The sequence below is a fragment of the Vicugna pacos genome, chromosome X (genome assembly GCF_048564905.1).
Source record: "Vicugna pacos chromosome X, VicPac4, whole genome shotgun sequence".
NCBI lineage: Eukaryota > Metazoa > Chordata > Mammalia > Artiodactyla > Camelidae > Vicugna > Vicugna pacos.
The window spans coordinates 56,590,508-56,612,184 of NC_133023.1; the positions used below are offsets into that span (position 1 = coordinate 56,590,508).

The window sequence follows — 21,677 nt, forward strand, 5'->3', positions numbered from 1 at the left end:
CATGGTAGAATTAGCGCCTTTATAAGAATAGACCGGAGAGCTTGCTCTCTGTTTCTCTACCATGTGAGGATACAGGAAGAAGTAAGCTGTCTACAAGCCAGGAAGAGGGCTCTCACCAGATCCCAGTCAACCTTGCTGGCCCTCTGATCTAAGACTTCCCATACTCCAGAACTCTGAGAAATAGGTATCTGTTGTTTAAGCTACCTTGCATATGATATTTTGTCATAGCAGCCTGAGCATATTAAGACATATACTGTCCATCTTTTTCTCTTGTAACGCTTTTTTTTTTCACTTAAAATCTACTTTGTCTGATATTTTCCACCCCAGCTCATTTTTTGGTTACTATTTACATAGAAAATCTTTTTCTATCCTTTCCCTTTCAACCTATTTGTGTCTTTGAATCTAAATTGAATCTCATGTAAACTCATGGATCATGTTTTTAAATCCATTCTGCTAATCTCTCCCTTTTGACTGAGAGTTTAATTTATTTGTATTTATAGTGATTAATAAAGTACCCCAGACTAGGTGGCTTAGACAACAGAAATTTATTTCCTAACAGTTCTGGAGGTTGTAAGTTTGAGGTCAAGGTGTTGGGAAAGTTGATTTTTTTTCCTGAGGCTTCTCTCCTTGGCTTGTAGATGGCCGTTTTCTCCCTGGGTCTTCACCTGGCCTTCCCTCTTTACGTGTCTATGTCCTGATCTTTTCCTATAAGGACACCAGTCATATTGGATTAGGGCTCACCCTAATTATCTCATTTAGCTTAATTACCACTTTAAAAGCCATATCTCCAAATATAGTCCCATTCTGAGGTACTGTTGGTTTTGACACTTCAATATATGAATTTGAGGGGAGCATAATTCCATCTGTAATAGGTAAAGAAGGACTTCTGCCATTTTGCCTTTTGTTTTCCATGTGTCATATCTTTTTTTACTCACTTTTTTTGCTTCCTTATTTTATATTTAATTGATTTTTGTAGTGCACCATATGCCTTCTCATTTCCTTTTTTGTATTTTTTTAGTTATTTTCTTAGTTGTTACTCTGGGGATTATAATTAATATCTTAAACTTGTTACACACTAGTTTGAATTAATACTACTTTAGCTTCCATAGTATACAAATTCTGCTCCTATACATCTACATACCTCCCCATATATGTTTTTATCACAAATTTCATCTTATATATTATATCCATTAATGTAGATTCATAATTATCATTCTATACATTTGTCTTGTAAATCATATAGGAAGAAAACACAAGTTCCAGAACCAAAACACAATACTAGCCTTCATATTTATTTATGCAGTTACTTTTGCTACTGTTCTTTATTTCACCATATAGCTTCAGTTATTGTCCAGCGTTCTTTTATTTCAGCCTGAAGTACACTTTTTAGCATTTCTTACAGGCAATTCTAATACTGAACTCCCTCAGTGTTATCTAGGAATGTCTTAATTTCTCCTTTTTTTAAAAGGATAGTTTTGCCAAATATAGAATTCTTAGACGACAGTTTTTTTTTTTCTTTCAACACTTTAACTGTGTCATGCCACTGCTTCTGGACCTCTTGGTTTCTGTTAATCTCTGCGTGTTAATCTTATTGAGAATCTCTTTATATAACAAGTTGCTTCTCTATTGTTGCTTTCAAGATTTCTCTCTGTTTTTGGCTTTCAAAAGTTTGAATATAGTTTCTCTCATTATGGGTCTCTTTGAGTTTATACTACTTGGAATTCATTGAACTTCTTAGAGTTTTCCTTTTTTTCTATGTGTGGACTCAAATTAATATCTGGTGTCCCTTAGTTTCAGCCTGAAGAATTTCCGTAGTATTTATTGTATGGTGGGTCTGCAGATGGTAGATCCTCTCAGTTTTTATCTAAGAATAATGTTATTTCATCTTTACTTTTTTTATGTAACATTTTAATTAGTAGACTATTTTTTGAGCAATTTTAGGTTTACAGAAAAAAATGAGAAAAAAGCTCCCATATATCCCCCTTACTCAACCCCCAATTTTCCCTATTATTAACATCTTTCTCTATTGAAGTACAGTTGTTAAAACTGATAAACCAATATTGACACATTATTAACTAAAGTCCATAGTTTATGTTAGAGTTCACTCTTCATGTTATACGTCCTGTTGATTTTGACAAATGTATAATGATTTGTATCTGCTATGTATACCAAACTATCATTATGTATGTGAAGGAAAAGCCCAGCTGGGCTAACAAGCTAACTCACAAATCTAAGTGTAACAAGTGTCGGATTACTGATCTGAGTTCTGCTGGGCTAACTTGTAAATCTGAGTTAATTATTGTTGGTTTGCTGATTCCCTGTTCATGTTTTTTTTGCTAGCCAACTGGATTTTCAAAGAGACATATCTGACCTTGAAATGTTGGTTTCCTGCCTCCCTGTCTCTACTTTTGTGATAATGATGTTGCTAAAGCTGTTCCATGCCTATTGGCCAAATACCCCAAGCTTGTAATTAACCCTATAAAACCTCATGCACACGTCTTGGAGGTGCTCAGAGCTTCGGAGCAGAAGCCCCTCTGAGCCCGCCGGCGTAATAAATCTGAGTACTCCAACCCTCTGAGTGGTGCTTGTTTCTTGGCTGGCCTGTCATTTCCGTAACATTTCTGGAGGCCCCAGCGAGATACAACCACGCCGGCCCCTTGAGCCGCTGGACTGATGGCTCCGGCCGACCGGGGGACAGGACTCCGGCAGCGAACGAGGTGGCGCCACCCGACGGTATTCCGGGTTCTCTTTCGTGACGGCATCTCGGCCCCCGGGTAGCTGGGCTACAACCAGAGCCAGACTCCGTGGAGGGACGGACAGACTCACCAGGTGGCCGTCCGGACAAGGTAGGATCCCCCAGGAGGAATCAGGTCCTGTCCCATTGGACAGAAGAGGAGGCTGATCCCCTCCTACAGGCTCTCCGTCTGATGGTATTTCAGACGGGGAAATCAGGGATCAGGTCAGGAATCAGGTCCTGTCCCAGTGGACAGAAGAGGAGGCTGATCCCCTCCTACAGGAAACAGGATATTGGAATTGGTGGGAGGACTGTTGTTAACCTCTGTGTGTGTGTGTGTGAGAGAGTGAATGAGCGGCCTGTGAAGCATGCGATCAGGTTCGAGTTTGTAGCTCCACGGCATTCTGCTATGGAGTTCGAGTGAGTCCCAACCTGCGGTTCCATGGTGACCTCATACGGCTCAGGGTGGTATCGGTCCCTGAGGGTCTCGATCGGAGTCAGCGGCTTATACTGACCCGCCAAAGCTAAGAGGCACCTTCGTCCCCGCGAGGGGAGCGGCCAGGCGGACGCAACGGAAACCCTCCCTTGTCTTGTCTGCGACACCGGCACAGGGTGGCTACACTGGGAGGGAAAAGGACATAGACAGCCAATGAGTCAATGCCCCTGTGCCCTCGGAGGCTAGGATGCTATTTCTTTGAGAAAGTCTCCTACCTGACTGTGTCACAGAACACCCGAGACTTAGTGTTCCCCTACTGAACTGACCCAAGTAGTGCCCCTTTTGCCTAGCCTCAGACCCCCCAGGACTCAAGTTTAGAAGACGAATTCCTTCAGGACCGGGCTTGCCTGGCCCTGAAGGTCCCTTTTCTAGTCCATTTGTTTTGCCATCTGCCGTCAGTCGCACACCCCTGATACGTTAGTTCCGAATATAGAGAGGATTTAATGAAGAAAGTCCCTAAAACTGCTTGAGGCCTTGAGATCCAGAGACATCAGCTGTGACTGGAACCCAGAGTCCCTGACCAAGTTAGCCTTAAAACAACTCATAGACCCAGCAAGAGAGCAGTCTCTCTGGGAACTCCGGTGTTTTGAAGAGTGAAGAAGAAAAAGATATAAAGGCTACCTTCCCAAACATCTAAAGCAACAGAACTATTATCCTTGAACATCTAAAAAGAATGGGAGGCTCTAAGTCAAAACCCACCACTCTAGACTGCATGATTACGAATTTCAAAAAGGGGTTCTCAGGAGACTATGGAATTCGAATGACCCCTGGCAGGCTCCGCACTTTGTGTGAGCTTAAATGGCCGGCCTTTGGAGTCGGATGGCCCTCAGGAGAAACTCTGGACCTAGCAACAGTGCGAGCAGTCTATCAAATAATCACTGGAACCCCAGGCCACCCAGATCAATTCCCTTACATTGACTCCTGGCTAAATATCGCCCAGACTCTACCCCCATGGCTTTGGTTTTGCTCAAATGGACCTGGACAATGCAAGATATTAGCAGCTCAGCCGGTCCAGGCCAAAAAGACAGTCAAATACTTGGGATTTATTATCTCAGAGGGACACCGAGCCCTAGGACCAGAACAAAAACAAGTTATTTGCGCCATACCCAGACCGGAAACAAAAAGAAAACTGCGACAGTTCCTGGGTGCAGCTGGGTTTTGCCGGATCTGGATCCCCGGGTTTTCAAGAATAGCCAAGCCCCTCTACGAGGCAACTGCTGGATCAGGAAAAGAAACCCTCAAATGGGAAACTGAACAAGAAAATGCCTTTAGGCAATTAAAGGAACTACTAACTCAAGCCCCAGCACTAGGCTTACCAGATGTAACACGAGAGTTTAATCTGTTTGTACATTAAAGAGTCCAAACTGCTCTTGGAGTCCTAACTCAGAATGTGGGGCCATAACAGCGCCCTGTGGCCTATTTATCTAAAAGACTGGACCCTGTAGCATCAGGATGGCCACCCTGTTTACAGGCCCTCGCTGCCACAGCCCTCCTGGTCAATGAGGCAGACAAACTCACACTGGGACAGACTTTAAATGTAAAAGTGCGCCATTCTGTAACCCTGATGAACGGCCCAGGTTACAAATGGATAACTAACACAAGGATGACCCACTACCAGGGGCTTCTATGTGAAAATCCAAGAGTCCGTCTAGAGACTGTGCAAACCTTTAACCCAGCCACATATTTGCCTGAGGGGGAAGGGCAGCCTGACCACAACTGTGAAGAAATCATCGAAGAGGTGTAAGCAAGCAGGCCTGATCTAACCGACAAGCCCCTGCAAAACCCAGACCTGGAACTTTTCACAGACGGCAGCAGTTACATGCAAGATGGACAACGGCGAGCAGGTTACGCTGTAACAACAACCCGAGAGGTAATAAAGGCAGAATCCCTTCCCCCAGCACTGGTCCAGGCACTAAGGGAAGGGAAAGGAAAACAAATCAATATATACACTGATTCCAAATATGCATTTGCAACCTTGCATGTACATGGAGCCATCTATAAGGAGAGAGGACTTTTGACTGCTGGGGGAAAAAAAATCAAAAACAAAAAAGAAATTTTACAGTTACTGGAGGCAGTATGGGATCCAAAGGAAGTGGCTGTTATTCACTGTAAGGGACACCAAAGAAAAAATGACCCTGTGAGCCAGGGGAACAGGCTAGCTGATCAAAAGGCAAGAGAAGCAGCCACCTGGGAACACTCAGTAATTAAAGTTATGGCAGCGCCAGAGCTACCCACTGCCCCAGAATATAGCCACGACGAAAACAAGTGGGCACAGGCTGAACGAGGAAAGAAAGAAAAGGACGGATAGTGGATCATGACGGATGGAAGGGTTTTCATCCCAAAACGACTAGCTTATCGTGTAGTCCAACAACAGCACGAAGCCACACATATGGGAAAAACGGCTTTGGAGGCCCTCTTAAAGCGATATTTCCTAATTTCTCATCTCCCTACTCTATGTGCATCAGTTTCCCAACGCTGCTTGCTCTGTACACAAAGCAATCCAAAACAAGGGCTCACTGGGCCAATGGGAATACAACGATGTGGATTGGCTCCCTTTGAAGATTTAGAAGTGGACTTTACTAAACTTGGGCCCAGTAAGGGATATAAGTACCTGCTGGTTTTCGTCTGCACCTTCACAGGGTGGATAGAGGCCTACCCCACCAGGACAGAGAAAGCAAGGGAGATGACAAAGGCTCTTCTCAGGGATGTTATCCCTCGATTTGGAATGCCTACCTCCATCGGGTCTGACAATGGACCCGCCTTTGTGGCAAAAATTGTACAACAAATGGCAAAGACACTGAACGTCCGCTGAAACCTGCACACAGCATACCGGCCTCAAAGCTCAGGGAAGGTAGAACGAATGAACAGAACTCTAAAACAAATTATAGCTAAAATCAGCCAAGAAACCCAGCTCCCCTGGGTAGATATTCTACCCCTGGCTCTGTTGCAAATTAGATGCACCCCAAGATTTAATATTGGGTACTCTCCATTTAAAATCCTCTATGGGCGACCGCCGCCTTTAGTCAGGATGAAAAATCCCACCCCAGAAATAGGAAATTTAGGGCTCCACCAACAACTGTTGGGACTAGAAAAAGTACTACGAAAAGTTTGGGGTTGGATGATAGAGAAAACCCCCATTTCATTAGGGGTTCAAGTACATCCCCATAAACCAGGTGACCAGGTATAGGTGAAGAATTGGAAAAAGGAACCTCTCAAACCAACATGAAAGGGACCATATTTAGTGGTATTAACTACTCCTACAGCTGTTAAAGTTACAGGAATCATCCCTTGGATCCACCACTCCAGGGTCAAGAGAGCAACTGCACCTCAGACAGAGGGTCCCTGAAAAATTGAGAGTGTCCCAGGAGACCCGCTGAAGATCAAGATCAAGAGGGACCAGAAAAGGATCGACGAGCCCTGCTCTAGCCACACCCGAAAGCTGGCTAGTCAACGCACGGCCGAAGCTTGAGAAAAGCTCAACGCAGCTGTTAAATGTGAATTCAGCCACGATCTCCAATAAATAGCAGAAACCCTGGGAACTCTGCAAAATCAGACTGACTCTCTGGCCGAGCTGGTCCTACAAAACAGGAGGGGCCTGGACTTACTCATGGCCAAAGAGGGGGGACTATGCCTCTTCCTAAACGAAAAATGTTGTTTTTATGCCAATCAATCAGGAATTGTCAGAGAAATGGTTCAAGAGTTACAAGACCGAGTGAAAAAGAGAAAACATATTTTAGATAAGAGCCCATGGACAGGCCCCTGGGGCTGGACCTCCTGGCTGGCACCGTTCATAGGTCCCTTACTCCTGATTTTTGCAGTTCTGCTGTTTGGGCCCTGTGTCCTAAACTTCCTGACCCGCTTTGTCAGTGAGCAGATAGAGGCTATAAAACTTCAGATGTTAGCCTCCAATTATGAGCCCCTGCAACACGTAAATGATAATGCTTACTCCAACAAGGGTTGTAGAAGCATCAAGAGGGGGGAATGTGAAGAAAAAGCCCAGCTGGGCTAACAAGCTAACTCACAAATCTAAGTGTAACAAGTGTCGGATTACTGATCTGAGTTCTGCTGGGCTAACTTGTAAATCTGAGTTAATTATTGTTGGTTTGCTGATTCCCTGTTCATGTTTTTTTTGCTAGCCAGCTAGATTTTCAAAGAGACATATCTGACCTTGAAATGTTGGTTTCCTGCCTCCCTGTCTCTACTTTTGTGATAATGATGTTGCTAAAGCTGTTCCATGCCTATTGGCCAAATACCCCAAGCTTGTAGTTAACCCTATAAAACCTCATGCACACGTCTTGGAGGTGCTCAGAGCTTCGGAGCAGAAGCCCCTCTGAGCCCGCCGGCGTAATACATCTGAGTACTCCAACCCTCCGAGTGGTGCTTGTTTCTTGGCTGGCCTGTCATTTCCGTAACATGTATAGCAATGTACTTTGGTATTTTAACCTTGTGTCCTGCAACTTTCCTATAATTGCTTATTAATTTAAGGAGTTTTGTTGATTTTGGATTTTCTACATAATCATGTCATCTATGAAGTAAATTTTATTTCTTCTTTCTCAATATGGATATCTTTTCTTTTCTTTTCTTATTGAATTATCTAGGACTTCCAGAATGATGTTGAAAAGTAGTGGTGAATCAAGGGAATACCCTTGCCTTGTTTCTGATCTTAGTGGGCAGACTTGAGTTTCTCACCATCAAGTATGATGGTACATGTAGATTTTTTATAAGATGTTCTTTATCAACTTGAAAAAGTTCCTCTAGTCCTAGTTTGCCGACAGTTTTTGTCATAAATGGTGTTGGATTTTGTCAAATATTTTTTCTGCATCTATTGATGTGATTATGTGATTTTTCTTTTTTAGCCTGTTAATGTGATGGCTTACATATTAATTGATTTTCCAATGATGAACCAGATTTGCATACCTGGGATAAATCCTACTTATTGTAGTGTATATCTTGTTGTATTTCTTTACTAATGTTTTGTACAAGGTTTTGTATCTATGTTCATGAGAAATATTGATCTGCAGTTTTCCTTTCATATAATACCTTTGTCTGTTTTTTTTGTATTAGGGTAATACTGGCCTTATAGAATAAATTAGGAAATATTCCCTCTATTTCTGTTTTCTGGAAGAGATTGTAGGGAACTGGTGTAATTTCCTCCTTAAATGTTTGAACCCATCTGGGCATGGTACTTTCTCTTTAGGGAAGTTATTAATTATTGACTCAAATTCTTTAACAGATATAGGCCTATTCAGATTATCTATTTCTCCCTATGTCAGTTTTAGCAGACAGTGTCTTTCACACAGTCAGTCCATTTCATCTACATTATCAAATTCATGGGTGTAGAGATGTTAATAATATTCCTTTATTATCCTTTTAAAATCTGTGGCATCCATAAGGATAATCCTTATTTCTGAAACTTTGTAACATTTTGTCTTGTTTCTTTTTTCAGTTAGCCTGGCTAGAGATTTATTAATTTCACTGATCTTTTCAAAGAACCAATTATTTATTTTGTTAATTTTCTCTGTTGAAGTCCTATTATCAGTTTCATTCATTTCTGCTCTAATTTTTATAATTTTTTTCTTCTTATCTTGATTTGATTAGCTCTTTTTACCCCCTAAGGTGTAAGCTTATATGATTATTTCTTCTTTTCTACTACATTCAGTGCTACAGATTTCCCTCTAAGCATTGCTTTCACTGCATCCCACAAATTTTAAGTTTTGTTTTCATTTTCATCATTTTCATTTAATTCAAAATATTCAAAGATTTCTCTTGAGATTTCTTCCTGACCCATGTGTTTTTTAGGAGTGTGCTGTTTAGTCTCCAAGTGTTTTGGAATTTTCCAGCTATCTTTCTGTTGTTGATTTCTAGTTTAATTCCATTGTGGTCTGAGAGCATACATTGTATGGTTTCTGTTCTTTGAAATTTGTTAAGATGTGTTTTATGACCCAGAATGTGGTCTGCATTGGTGTATGTCCCCTATCAGCTAGAGAATCATGTGTCACTTGCTATTGTTAGATAAAGTAGTCTGTAGAGGTCAATTATATCCAGTTGATCACTGCTGCTATTGAGTTCAGCTATGTCCTTATTGACTTTCTGCCTGCTTGATCTGTCCATTTCTGATGGAGGGCTGTTGAAGTCTCCAACTGTAATAGTGGACTCCTCTATTTCTCCTTGCAGTTCTATTAGTTTTTGCCTCACATAGTTTGATGCTCTTTTTATTAGGCATATACACATTAAAAATTGTTATGTCTTGGAAAATTGACCCTTTATCATTATGTAATACTTCTCTTTAGGACTGATAATTTTCCTTACTCTAAAGTCTGCCTAGTCTAAAATTACTAAAGTGACTCCAGCTTCCCTTTAATTAGTTTTACTGTGGTATATCTTTCTACATCCTTTTACTTTTAGTCTCTAGTTTATATCTTTATATTTAAAGTGGGTTTCTTGTACATAGCACATAGTTGAGTCTTATTTTTTTATCTACTCTGACAATCTATCTTTAATTGATGTGTTGATCCCATTGATATTTGAAGTGATTATTGATATAATTGGATTAATATTTACCATATTTGTTACTGTTTTCTATTCATTGCTCTTGTTCTTTGTTCCTATCTCTGTCTTCCAGTCTTTTTCTGCCTTCTCTGGTTTTAATTAAGTATTTTTGTATGATACCATGTTCTATCCTCCCTTAGTATATCAGTAATCCTACATTTTAATTTTTTTAGTGGTTGCTCACTAAAATGAGTTTGTAATATATACATACACATATGCCACCAATCCAGGTCCACTTTCAGATAATATAGTACCATTTCCCAGGTGGAACAACTAGCTTATTACAGAATATTCCCAATTCTTCCCTCTCATTCCTTACAATATTGCTGTCATTCATTTTACTTATCTAAAAGCTATAATCATTGAATACATAATTATTATTTTGAACAAACTATTGCCTGTTAGACCAATTGAGAATGGGAGAAATAAAAGATTTTATTTTACCTTCATTTATTATTTCTCTAACACTCTTCCTTTATTTAGATCTAAGTTTCTTACCTGTAGCATTTTCCTTCTCTCTAAATTAGAATTTAACATTTCCTGTAATGCAGGTCTACTGGTGACAAATTCCCTTAATTTTTTTGTATGAGAAAGTCTTTATTTCTCTTTTATCTTTGAGGGACAATTTTGCTGGTATGGAATTCCAGATTAGTAGTATTTTTGTTTTAACAATTTAAATATTTCATTCCACTCTTTTCTTGGCTGCGTAGTCTTTAAAGAGATGTCTGATGTAACTCTTATCCTTACTCCTTTATATGTAAAGTACTTTTGCCCTTCGCTTCTTTCAAGATTTTTCCTTGATTTTCTACAGTTTAAATATGAGATTACCAGGTGCAGATTTAGGGATATTTACCCAGCTTTGTATTCTCTGAACTTTTTCAGTCTATGGTTTGATAACTTTCAGTAATTTGGAGAAATTCTATTGTCATTATTGATTTAAATAATTTCTCTGCTCCTTTCTGTCTTTACTTTCTAATATTTCTATTATGGATCTGTTGCCCCTTTTGTAATTGGCCCATAGTTCTTGGGTATTGTGTTCTTTTTTATTTTTCTTCTTATTTTAGTTTTGGAAATTTCTGCTGCTACATCTTCAAGCTTCATTGATTTCCTCAGCCATGCCCAGTCGTTGATGAGCCCACCAAAGGCATTCTCAGTTCTGTTATGATCTTCTGGCTTTCTACCATTTCCTTTTGTTTTTTCTTACAGTTCCATCACTCTGCTGACATTATCCATCTGTTCTTTCATGTTATCCACTTTTTTCATTAGAGCATGTAGTATATTTATCTTTGTCTTGTTAATTCCCAGTCTGATCATTTCAACATCTTTGCCATTTCCGAGTATGGTTCTGATGCTTCCTCTATCTTTTCACACTGTCTTTTTGTCTTCCACAGGGCAGAGCTGTGGATATGGGTGTAGTGTCTCGCTCTAGTATCAAAGCTTCCTACTGTTTTCACCTATTTTCCATAGATTTTGTTGAATAAATACTTCTCAATCTGTATTAAACCCTTTGATATAGAACATTTGAATGATTGTACTTGCTAATATTGATCAGCTTAATAGTTGTCTCTCCAGGGAAGAGATTTCCCTGAGGTCCTCACATAGCCATTCTAGATGGACTCTTTCTATCTTGATGGTATCTTTGACACACAAAAGCTTTTAATTTGATTATGTCAAATTTATGACTTAAAATTTTCTTGCTTATGCCTTTTGAATAATATTTAAGAGGGCTTTGCTTAACTCAAGATCACAAAGATGTACACTCCAGTGTTTTCTTCTAGTTATGTTACAGTTTCACTTCTTATGATTAGGTCTTTGGTCCATTTTGGTTTAATTTTTGTGCGTGAGATAGGAGTCTGAATTCATCATTTTTCTGTAGGATATCCAACTTTCCCAGCACCGTTTGGTGTAAATGCTATTACATGAGTTTTCCAACTCATGAATATGGGATATTTTCCATTTATTTACTGTCTTTCTTTATTTTAGCAATTTTTTGTTTCCGATTTATACATCTTATACTTTTATTAAATTTATTCCTAAATATTTTATTCTTAAACCTATTGTGAATGGAATTGGTCTTTTACTCTTATTTTCAGATTGTTTACTGCTAGTGTATAGAAATACAATTGATTTTTATATATTGATCCTTGTATTTACTTTTGTATCTAGTGTGACAAATGTTCACAAACTTAATGACTTAACACCCTTCTGTTATTTCAGTTAGAAGTCTGGGCATGGTGTGGCTCCATTGGATTCTCTAATTAAGATCTCACAAGGCCAAAATCAAGGTGCTGGCAGAGCTGCATTCCTTTCTGGATATTGTCAGAAAGAATTTACTCCCAAACTCATTCAGCTTTCAGCAGAAATCATTTCCTCCTTATATTTTCTATGTAGACCTTTCCATCTTAAAGCCAGCAATGGTGATTTGAGTCCTTCTTGTGTTTCAAACCCTTCTGACTATCCTCCCGTCAGCCAGAAAAAAATTCCCTGCTTTTAAGAGCTCATGGGATTATATCATTTATGCCAAAATAATCTAGAATAATCTCCCTATTTAAAAACCAAATAATTAGTAACTTTAATTACATCTGCAAAATAATGCAAAGTACATTTGCAGTATAATATAACATAGTCACAGGTGTAACTCCAGGAAATGACGATCATAGGGACCAGAATTCTACCTACTGCAATCTTGTTTCTTGCAAACTTGCTGAATTTATTTATTAGTTCTAGTAGTGTTTTAATGGATTCCTTAGGGTTTTCTCTAAACAAGATCATGTTGTCTGCAGATGAAGATAGTTTCACTTTTTCTTTTCCAATCTAGATGCCTTTTATTTATTATTTTTGTCTAATTGCCCTGGCTATAACATCCAGTACAATGTTGAATAAAAGTAATGGGAGGAGACATCCTTGTCTTGTTCCTAATCTTAGGATGAAAACGTTTAGTTTCTCTCCATTTAGTGTGATGTTAGCTGTAGGTTTTTTATAGATACCCTTTATCAGGTTGAGGAAGTTCTCTCTTATTTATAGTTTTTTTAGGATTTTTATCATGAATGAGTATTGTATTTTCTAAATCTATAAAGATGATCATATGGTTGTTGTCCTTTGGTCTATTAATATAATGTATTATATTATTTTGCTTTTGTGTTCCTGGGATAAATTCCACTTGGTCATGATACAATCTTTTTCATAGCCGGCATGATTGCTGATCAGGGCCACTGTAAATGAGCTGAATATAATTGCCATTGATTGTTAACTTACACAGTTGAACAGGTTTAGTAGTTTCTTATGTTGGTACTTTGGAAATCATTTCTGATACAGTCTGGTTGTAAATCATTTAATTGTAAGGAGTAGCTTTAAAACTTAACAATGCCTACTAGTCTTTTTTATAAGAAACCTTATAAATCTCTTCCATTAAGAGTCAAAAATACCTAACAATCTTTAATTTTAATATTCTTGAAGATTTTGCAAACTTTTCTTACTCCTTGCAAAATACATGCACTCCAAATGGAGAAACTCAGTCTCTATTATGCTGTTTATTACAGTGTTCCTTCTCTTGTTTATATTTTTTTCCTTTAAATACAAGTTTTCTGACTGGCTGCTTTTAATATGTTCTTTCAGTGGAAAGTCTGTTGTATGGTGGCTTGCTTTATTCAACCTGTAGACCTTGACTATTTTTCAGGCATTGTGCTAAGAGCTCTGATAGGAAAACTTTTTATGAGTAACTAGATTAGCTTGGCATTTTACATGTGTATTGAAAAAGTAACCCTGTGAAAAGGTATATGAAAATCTAGGTTAGGTTCATAAATGGACTACTAGCAATACTGGCAATGTTTTCATAATAGTCCAGTGAGTGGACTCACAACACAGAGTGATTTGTACATATTTCATTTTGAAAAGAAGAGCAAGAGGAGAAAATAATGGAATCTTACAGGTAAGCAGACAAATACAGATGCTCATAGTTTACAAAACTCTTCCAGTCATCTTATAACAAAGTATTGATTCTTTCTTTTAGACCAGAAGATCAATTCAGAAGTTATTAGAATGGGAAAATAACAGATTATATCACAAGGTAAGAAAGTTTAAGCAAATAAGTGTCCCATTTATATATTTACATTATTAAATTGAAAAAAAATGGGAATTTTTCAGGCTACAGAAGCATGGATTAGAGAACTAATACTCAATTTTTAATGTATACTCTTTAAAAAGTATTTTTAAATGCTATGTTTTATATCTTATTCTCAGGATGTTGTTCAGTGATTTATTGAAATGTGTAGGTAATAATTAGTATAAATTGATATCAAAATTCTCAACAAGCTGTATTTTTGTAGCTTGCTTTGCACTGGAAGTTGACTAAAAGGAAATGTGAAACTAGCAATATGATGGAGTATGTAAGTATGCAGTTGTTTTTAATTATTTTTTTTTGGATTCCATCCTAAGTATTACATTTTACTGTATTTATCACTTGTCAAATCTTTTTTCTACGTGCTTTATCCTCAGCCTGAACTTTTATCATTTGGAACATAGGGGGTTTCCTTCCACTTTCTTTAAATTTGTAGCCAACATAAAATAGCTTGCAAGCTAACAGTTATTTAGATCTTAGAAAAATCTTAGCTAGCATGCTCAGATGAAAACATTGTACAACCTTAATCTTCTTTCAACACCCGTGCAAACCATCGCATATGGTGATGGGCACAGCTGCTGTTGAATAAAGTATTTCTAAATGTAATCTTGTCAAAATTTTACATAAAATAGGAATTGACTTCTGAATTGTGTATTCATATTCCTGGCTTTTTCTTTTTTAGCTGATATTTAACTTTCAGTGAGGAAACTATAGTCTAATTTTTTTTTTACTGAAAGCTATGCAATCTTAATCATAAATTCACATATAGCCAATGTGACAAATTCAGCATCATTAATCAAAAAAATATGAAATTTATCCAAGCTTTAAGTTGCTGACATGTAGTATATATTTAATAGTAAACATTCCATTTCCATTTCATAAATAAGGATTATGATGGTGTCTTTCTCTACTTTGAATAGTTTTGGGAAAAAATGTGCAAATGATCACAAGTCTAAAATCCTTTAAAGATTAAAACCTTATATAAACATTATAAATTTATATTAATTCATAAAAACCTTAGGTTTTTATTATTATACTTCTAAACCTTTTTTAATTACAATATTTTAATTTTAATCAATCCATTTGGGTACTTTATTATTTTTTACAAAAAACTTCTAAAAGATGGTAATACTCAACCAATATCAGCTGCTTTAATTGAAAAATGCATAGATGTTTTTTATATATATATATAAGTATTTTTTTCTAATCTGTATAGTCCAGTTTTAATCCCTTCCACTTTGCTAAAAAAAATGTGGGGTGGAGGGAAGGTGAGAAGTAACATTAAAATATAATGGGGTTTGTTTTTCTGCACCTAAACAAATAATTATTGTAAATCAGGTAATAAAAACTATTACCTACAGTAGGTATTATGTTTTCCAGTTTATTTGCCAATCTAATGATAACTTGTGGTAAGTTCTTATTATAACTGTTTTATATATTTCACTTGCTTTATAGTACAGGACCAAAATATAGTCATGTGAAAAATGATTATAGATTTTCTGGGTTATATATAAGTTATAGTAAATGAAAATTATTTTGTCAATATATTCTTGTTTGGTTTTATTTTACAGGTAATACTAATAGAATTTTTACCAAAATATCCCATATTCCGACCTGACTGAGGAATTTTATTCAGTCACTTCTGTATTACCTGTCATTTCCTACCCTTAGTGCCTTGTAGATGATTTTGGAATGAAGATGGTCTCCTTTGCTGTGTTCAACTTATTCTTTATAATGGTAGAATATTCTCCTCACACTTTTGTTTGTGTTGGTTTAAGAAGAAATTTTGCACATCTTTTTTTTGTTGTTGTTAAATGAGGCTTGTGTTTTGCACTGTCAATTTTTAAATAAATACACACACATACGTATATGTATATGTATATATATATAGTTGCCACTAAAAATAAAACATCAGTGCTGGTGTTTAAAAAACAAAAACATGTTCTGAGCATGCTGCCTTATAATTTTCATACTCACTGTTTCTAAATATGCATCATTTTTCTAGGCTACTTAATGCTCTGTAATCCTGTACTAGACATACGTAAATAAGCTTTTGGTAGCTTTTAGAAATGATTTTACTCTTACCTGCTTTTAAAGGACATGCAATTAGTAGCACTGGTTTTGTCCTGCACTTTGCTAAATTATCACTTATGTCAGTGGATAAAATATTTAAACTCCTAAAGACTTGTAAATATTGTCTCTTCGCATATGTAAAACGTGATATGCTGTGGTTTACAGAATGTAATGTTACTCTTACTGTTTTGCCAACAATTCTGCATAGATTTTAATACGAATGAAGTTTGCAAGCATCCTTTTGAATGTATAGACTGTTAACATACTGTTTTATGGCACAGCCATAATAAGTATGTTAAAAATTTCAGGTGTGGGCAGGGCTGCCCTTTGCAATGAGTAGGATTAAAACTGAAATCACTGTCTGAGATAGTCTGCATTGCACCTGAAACCAAGAACCTTATTTTTTTCCACTTAATTCAATAAATCCCATTTTGTCCTCCCTTCCCACCCCCGAAAGAATTCATTTGACTCTTCTGATGCATTTCACAGCCTCACTCTCTTCGTTTCTTTTCCTTTATGCATCCTTTCCCTCATTTGGAAATATACAGAATTATGACCTGTAAGGAGTGTTTCAAGATTTCAGATGTCTTAGGAACTGTCTAGACCCCCATAAAAGCCACTTGTAACCCATTGTTGGTGTTAAGATATTATACTTTGAGAAAGAGGGAGAGCTCATTGAAAAGCTGTACCTAAAGACTATTTAGTGGCTGATTCATAATTGATAAAATATTCTTAATCCTCTTTTTGAGGATCCTTTTTGAACATTTGGATGTTATTAACGAGGAAAGACAAGTGTTTAGATGGAAGTATTTTAGTTTATAAATTAGCCACACATGTAGCCTTTTCATTGGTATGTGCATATTTCTCTTTCTCTTCACATTATTATGAGTGAGAGCACCACACTAATTCTTCTAGAATTTGAATTTTTAACATAATGAAAGCTTTACATTGCATTAATTCAGCTGCAAATTTTGCCTTTACATAGGCATTATTTGTAATTCCTAGTGCTAAAAATAAAAGTATCTGGGACTGAATAATACTTTATCATCTTATTGCCTTTAGTAAACGTTTTTAGGCAAATATTCATCCCAATGACGAGAACAATCATTTCTTCATACGAGGCCAAGCCTTTTAAAGCCACTTTTAAAATGTATCCCTAGCCCTGGACCAGTAAAAGAAGAGGGGGGAAAAAAGAGACAGTATTTGATATGTGACTATAATTGTTTGCACGCACACTTTTCCACTTCCCTCTGTAGAAGCCCATTACCCTCATGCCACCCAGAATCTCTAACTTTTAATATACTGTGTGTGCCTGCAAATATCATTTGTCTGTCTGCTGCAAAATCGAAGGTGTATTTTTATAGACAAAGTGGAAACCTCTGAAAATGCATACCAAATGTCTTGTTTTATAGCTAAGGTCAGGGAAAAATTATATCCATGGTTTATGTTCGAGCTAGTATCATCAGGTTTATGCTTCAAACTGTGACAGTTTAATACCAAAATTAATTTCCAGCATAATACAAAATTTCTAATTATCACTGATAGAATAATTACTTCTAAGTGTCAACCCTTAAAATTTCATTTTTTTCCTGTAAATTTAGAATTTGGCCATGTGATGGTCATAGTAACTTTTTCTGCCATGTATAAATCACACTGGTTTTGCTCAAAAAACAGCAGGAAGTGAACTGTTTCCATAAAACAAATATTGAGACGGGAATAGAGTGCATATGGAGGTGACAGAGTATATAATTCAAGTTACAGTAGTATTTATCATAAAAACCATTTACTAGCATGTGTAAACTTAATTTTAAAATCTGCTCTAATAGCTCTTACATTTATTGTATTGTTCATTATGCTGGTTGACTCATTTTCTTGAACCACTCAGAATATACCCTATTTTCTTTTTTTCTGTCTTCTATGACTGCTTTTTCAAACTATTTTCCTTTGGAGGGGACTGATTACCAGTTGGGTTTTGGAGTGTTTTGGGGGGAGTTGTTTCCTTTTCAGTGGTATTGGCAGCAGTGAATGCTGAAATGACAGAGTACACTGTGGGCATTAATTCCTCCCCCTTGACCTTTTTCTCTTATATCCTCAGGATAGAACATACTTGGACATTTCCATCAAGTTAATAAAATACTTTTGTGACAGTTGTTTTTAGATTGAAGAAACTAATTTTGAATTTCTTTGTTGCATAATATTTCTTTATGAAACCTGCTGTGGTTGTTTCCAGAGAAAATAACATGTACCTGCCAAAGTATATAAATCTTACAAAGTTTTGAGGTTAAAAGTTACAACTGTTCCTGTTCTAACTTTCCTTTATGCATCTCCACCCCCATAAGTTGTGTATAAAGTGAAAGAAGCTCTAACCTTTTTCAGCTACTTTGTTCCCTTCTACTCCTTATGTTAATGTAAGAAAGAGACCCTTGTAGTCAAATGTTAGAAGTAGATGGAGAAGTGCCTTGTCTTCTTTGAATAAAGATAACATTTTATGTTGAAGGAAGCAGAATGAATGAATTGGTAAATCATTAGATTTAAAACTATCCTTTTCAGGGGAGGGTGTATCTCAGTGGTAGAGCGCATGTTTAACATGCACAAGGTACTGGGTTCAATCCCCAGTACCTCCATTAAAAAAATAATAATAAATAAAACCATCCTTTTCAGTTAAGTATAAGAATATTTCACTAGCATATTGTATTTCTTCTATTTATTATTTAAATCTGTTTCCTTGGTTTCCTCCAATCATGTGATGTATCAGTGACAAAATATTACAGAACAAGACTATGAGTCACTTACAAAACTAGTATAATTTTAATACTAGTAAACATATAACTCAGCATGTTTCTGGATGAACAGTGGTCTTTGAAGCTCTACCAAAACCTGCTTAAGTATTTAACGCACAGACTATTCATACTATTATGACCTATAAACACTAATGTCTGATCAGTTAATCAGACTGTATTAATATTTAGCACTCTGCCATTTTTAATGAAATTTATTCTTATTTTTTCATAATTTGAGTGAAGTTCCTTAACATTTGTTAGCCTTCAAACATAGGGTTTTTTTCAAATGTAAGGGAGCTTTAAAAATCATTAGCATTTTAATCTTGTTTACAAATAAATCACCTCTTAAATCAAAACTCACTCCTTGAACCTAAAGCCTCCAAACAGTATTTCATTAGAATTGACTAAATTGACCTGAGAGCATATAGAAATTATGTACACCCATTTAATTGGAGCAGTTTCACATAGTGGAAGTACTTTTTGCTAATTTGATAATAAGATGCTCAAATTCATTGAAATTAGGTCCTCCTATGCCTATAAAATTCTGCTTTAAAAAATCCATTATGCGACAATTGTGAAATTGTTCTGGTTTCTTTAAATGGTGAACCATTTGGAAATTTTCCACAGAAAATGAATAGATTTTATTAATAATATCTGTTCATGTAGTATGTGGACTGAATATAAGGAGATATATATAAGATAAGGATATACATGTTTATATCTCCTTATCTTTCCCCTACTTTCTCTTTCCTGATTCTGAGCCAGCCTTTTCATTTTTATGATGGCAGCCTGAGAATATGTTCCATTTTCTGTGGACTTTGTCAGAGTCATACTATATGAGAAAATAATCTAATGTGCTCCAGGAAAGTCATTACATTACATTACATTGCATGTCAGTCTCTTCATCTGTAAAATCATGGGGTTGAACCTAGAGCTGAATGGAAAATTAGAAGTCACATAACATTCTGTGATTCTAGAAATCCTTAGGACATTTTTACTCTACAGAATCTCAGAACGATTTTTCTCAAATCTACTACCTTTGGTGGAAACTCTCACAGTGCCTTGCACACAGTAAAAGTTTGATTTGCTAACTGGCTCCTGGCTAATGTTTGTTCGTATCACACAGACTCAAAAAGCCTGATGCCTGCTAGACCTCAGCCCCTCCATGGTGATAAGAATGATTGTAGTTTCCCTAGGAACTCAGGACTGAGATCTGTGGGTTTTACCTATGTGGAATCTGACTATATGTAGTTGGTACCTGGGCAAAAATTATAGCTGTGACAACAATGGAGATACAAGAGGATTCATTTTGATGTTGATGTGAAAGAGTTTCATATCCTATCCAATATCTGCTTCAGTGTCTTATTTAGTTCCAAATCCTCAAAAAGTTCTGTTGGAACAAATTGATAATATTAGATGGAAAGAAAAGTAGTATAGAATTCAAACCCAAGTCATTTCTGGTTTAATTCTTAGCTCTGCTGCTTAATTCCTCTGTACCTCATGTCCTCATTGTGGAAGTGGGGACAATAATCTGGACCTACCTCACAGGGGAATTGAGGATTTTATTCATATATTAATGTGCTTTTTGAAGTTGACTGAAAGATATATTGTATATCATAATTTTGTAATTTCTAAATAGAGTCCTTTAAGTCTATGTTATGTTTTCTTTCTCAGTCAAACCCTACAGAATGAGTATTGCAGTTAATCTATTTTGGGGATAGTAAATTTTGTTATTAATCCTGTATGTGTTAACATGGGTAATTGTGTTATGTTAATACTTCATTTAGGGAGGAAAAGCGGGTGGATATAAACCAATGGTTTTCAACTTGGGGCAGATGCCAATAGCGGTGGGGGCATCCTTGAACCTTTTTCAGTATTTCAAAAAGTACACTAGAAATCATACATTGATCCATAATATTCCTATTGCACAAGCCAACTAAGACATAGTCACACATTTTGCTTATTTTTTTTTTCGATTTTGTTTAACACTGGCGATGACACACTGATCAGAAACTGAACGGCAGTTATGATTTTGATTAATTTTTTTTTAAAATGAGAAAGCCTGTTACATTCAATTTAATAAATAAAATACTTGAAAATATGGGGAAGAAATAATAAAAGAATCCTTATGGTAAAAATGTTGGGAGCCACTTTTATAAAGGAACTAAGATTACTTGTTCTCCACAGGTTGCTTACCTAGTCCCTAAATAATGAAATGCTAGATTGTGTGTGTGTGTGTGTGTGTGTGTTGATTAGATTGGGCTGTATAACTTCAGGTTAGAATTTGCCTTCAGTTGTTTGTTTTTTTTCTGTTTCAGGATGATGTAAGTGAGCTAATTTGTCTGGGTGTGTATTTGTAAATCATACACACACATTACAAATGTGGAAAGTGTTATACTGCCGTGTTCTAGCATTGGAGTAAATATCAACTTCTGAGTCTCAAAGTAGTTCTGTGTATAAAGTTAACGTGATGAGTCAAGGCAATAATTTCTCAAATGTTCCTTTTATTCCTGCTTATTTTGTTTGCATCCATATTTGCTTAATGTTTAATTTTTCTGGTAAGCAAATAGGGTAAAATTGTTTTATGCCTGGACTTTGAAACAAGCTACAAATGTTTGAAATTATATAATCTAAAGGCTAGTTTGCCATTCTTGGACTAACCACATACAAATATGAATCTCGGCTGCAAAAACTGGAAATCCTGGTAGCTAGAAAGTGGGCATTGATCAAAACATCTGTTTGAAAAGCCTAGGATTTCTACTTGTTGGCAGAGGATTCCTTTTGGGACAGTTTTACCAGGAAAGGATAAAAGTGGATATGTCCATTTAAGCTGAGAACTTTCATGTATCTTGTATTGTTATATAGCCTGTGGAATGAATTCATTCATTTTTCTCCCTTGAGTTCGGGAGTGACTCCCCTGGAAGAACT

At 36.5% G+C, this 21,677-nt stretch overlaps 1 protein-coding gene across 2 annotated transcripts in view; it reads left to right on the forward strand.

The window, feature by feature from the left end:
* The window catches only part of CHIC1 (cysteine rich hydrophobic domain 1), a 41,178-nt gene extending 19,752 nt beyond the window's left edge, over positions 1-21,426 (forward strand). The window contains exons 4-6 of one of the 2 annotated variants that reach the window (XM_006217152.4): positions 13,789-13,845; positions 14,105-14,164; positions 15,468-21,426. In XM_006217152.4, the coding sequence (XP_006217214.3) occupies positions 13,789-13,845; positions 14,105-14,164; positions 15,468-15,518 (168 nt within the window). In that variant the 3' untranslated portion in view covers positions 15,519-21,426. Of the gene's footprint in view, positions 1-2,340; positions 2,571-13,788; positions 13,846-14,104; positions 14,165-15,467 lie in introns of those variants that run through there. The other variant, XM_072955828.1, reaches the window with a different exon arrangement.
* The last annotated feature ends 251 nt before the right edge of the window (positions 21,427-21,677 follow it).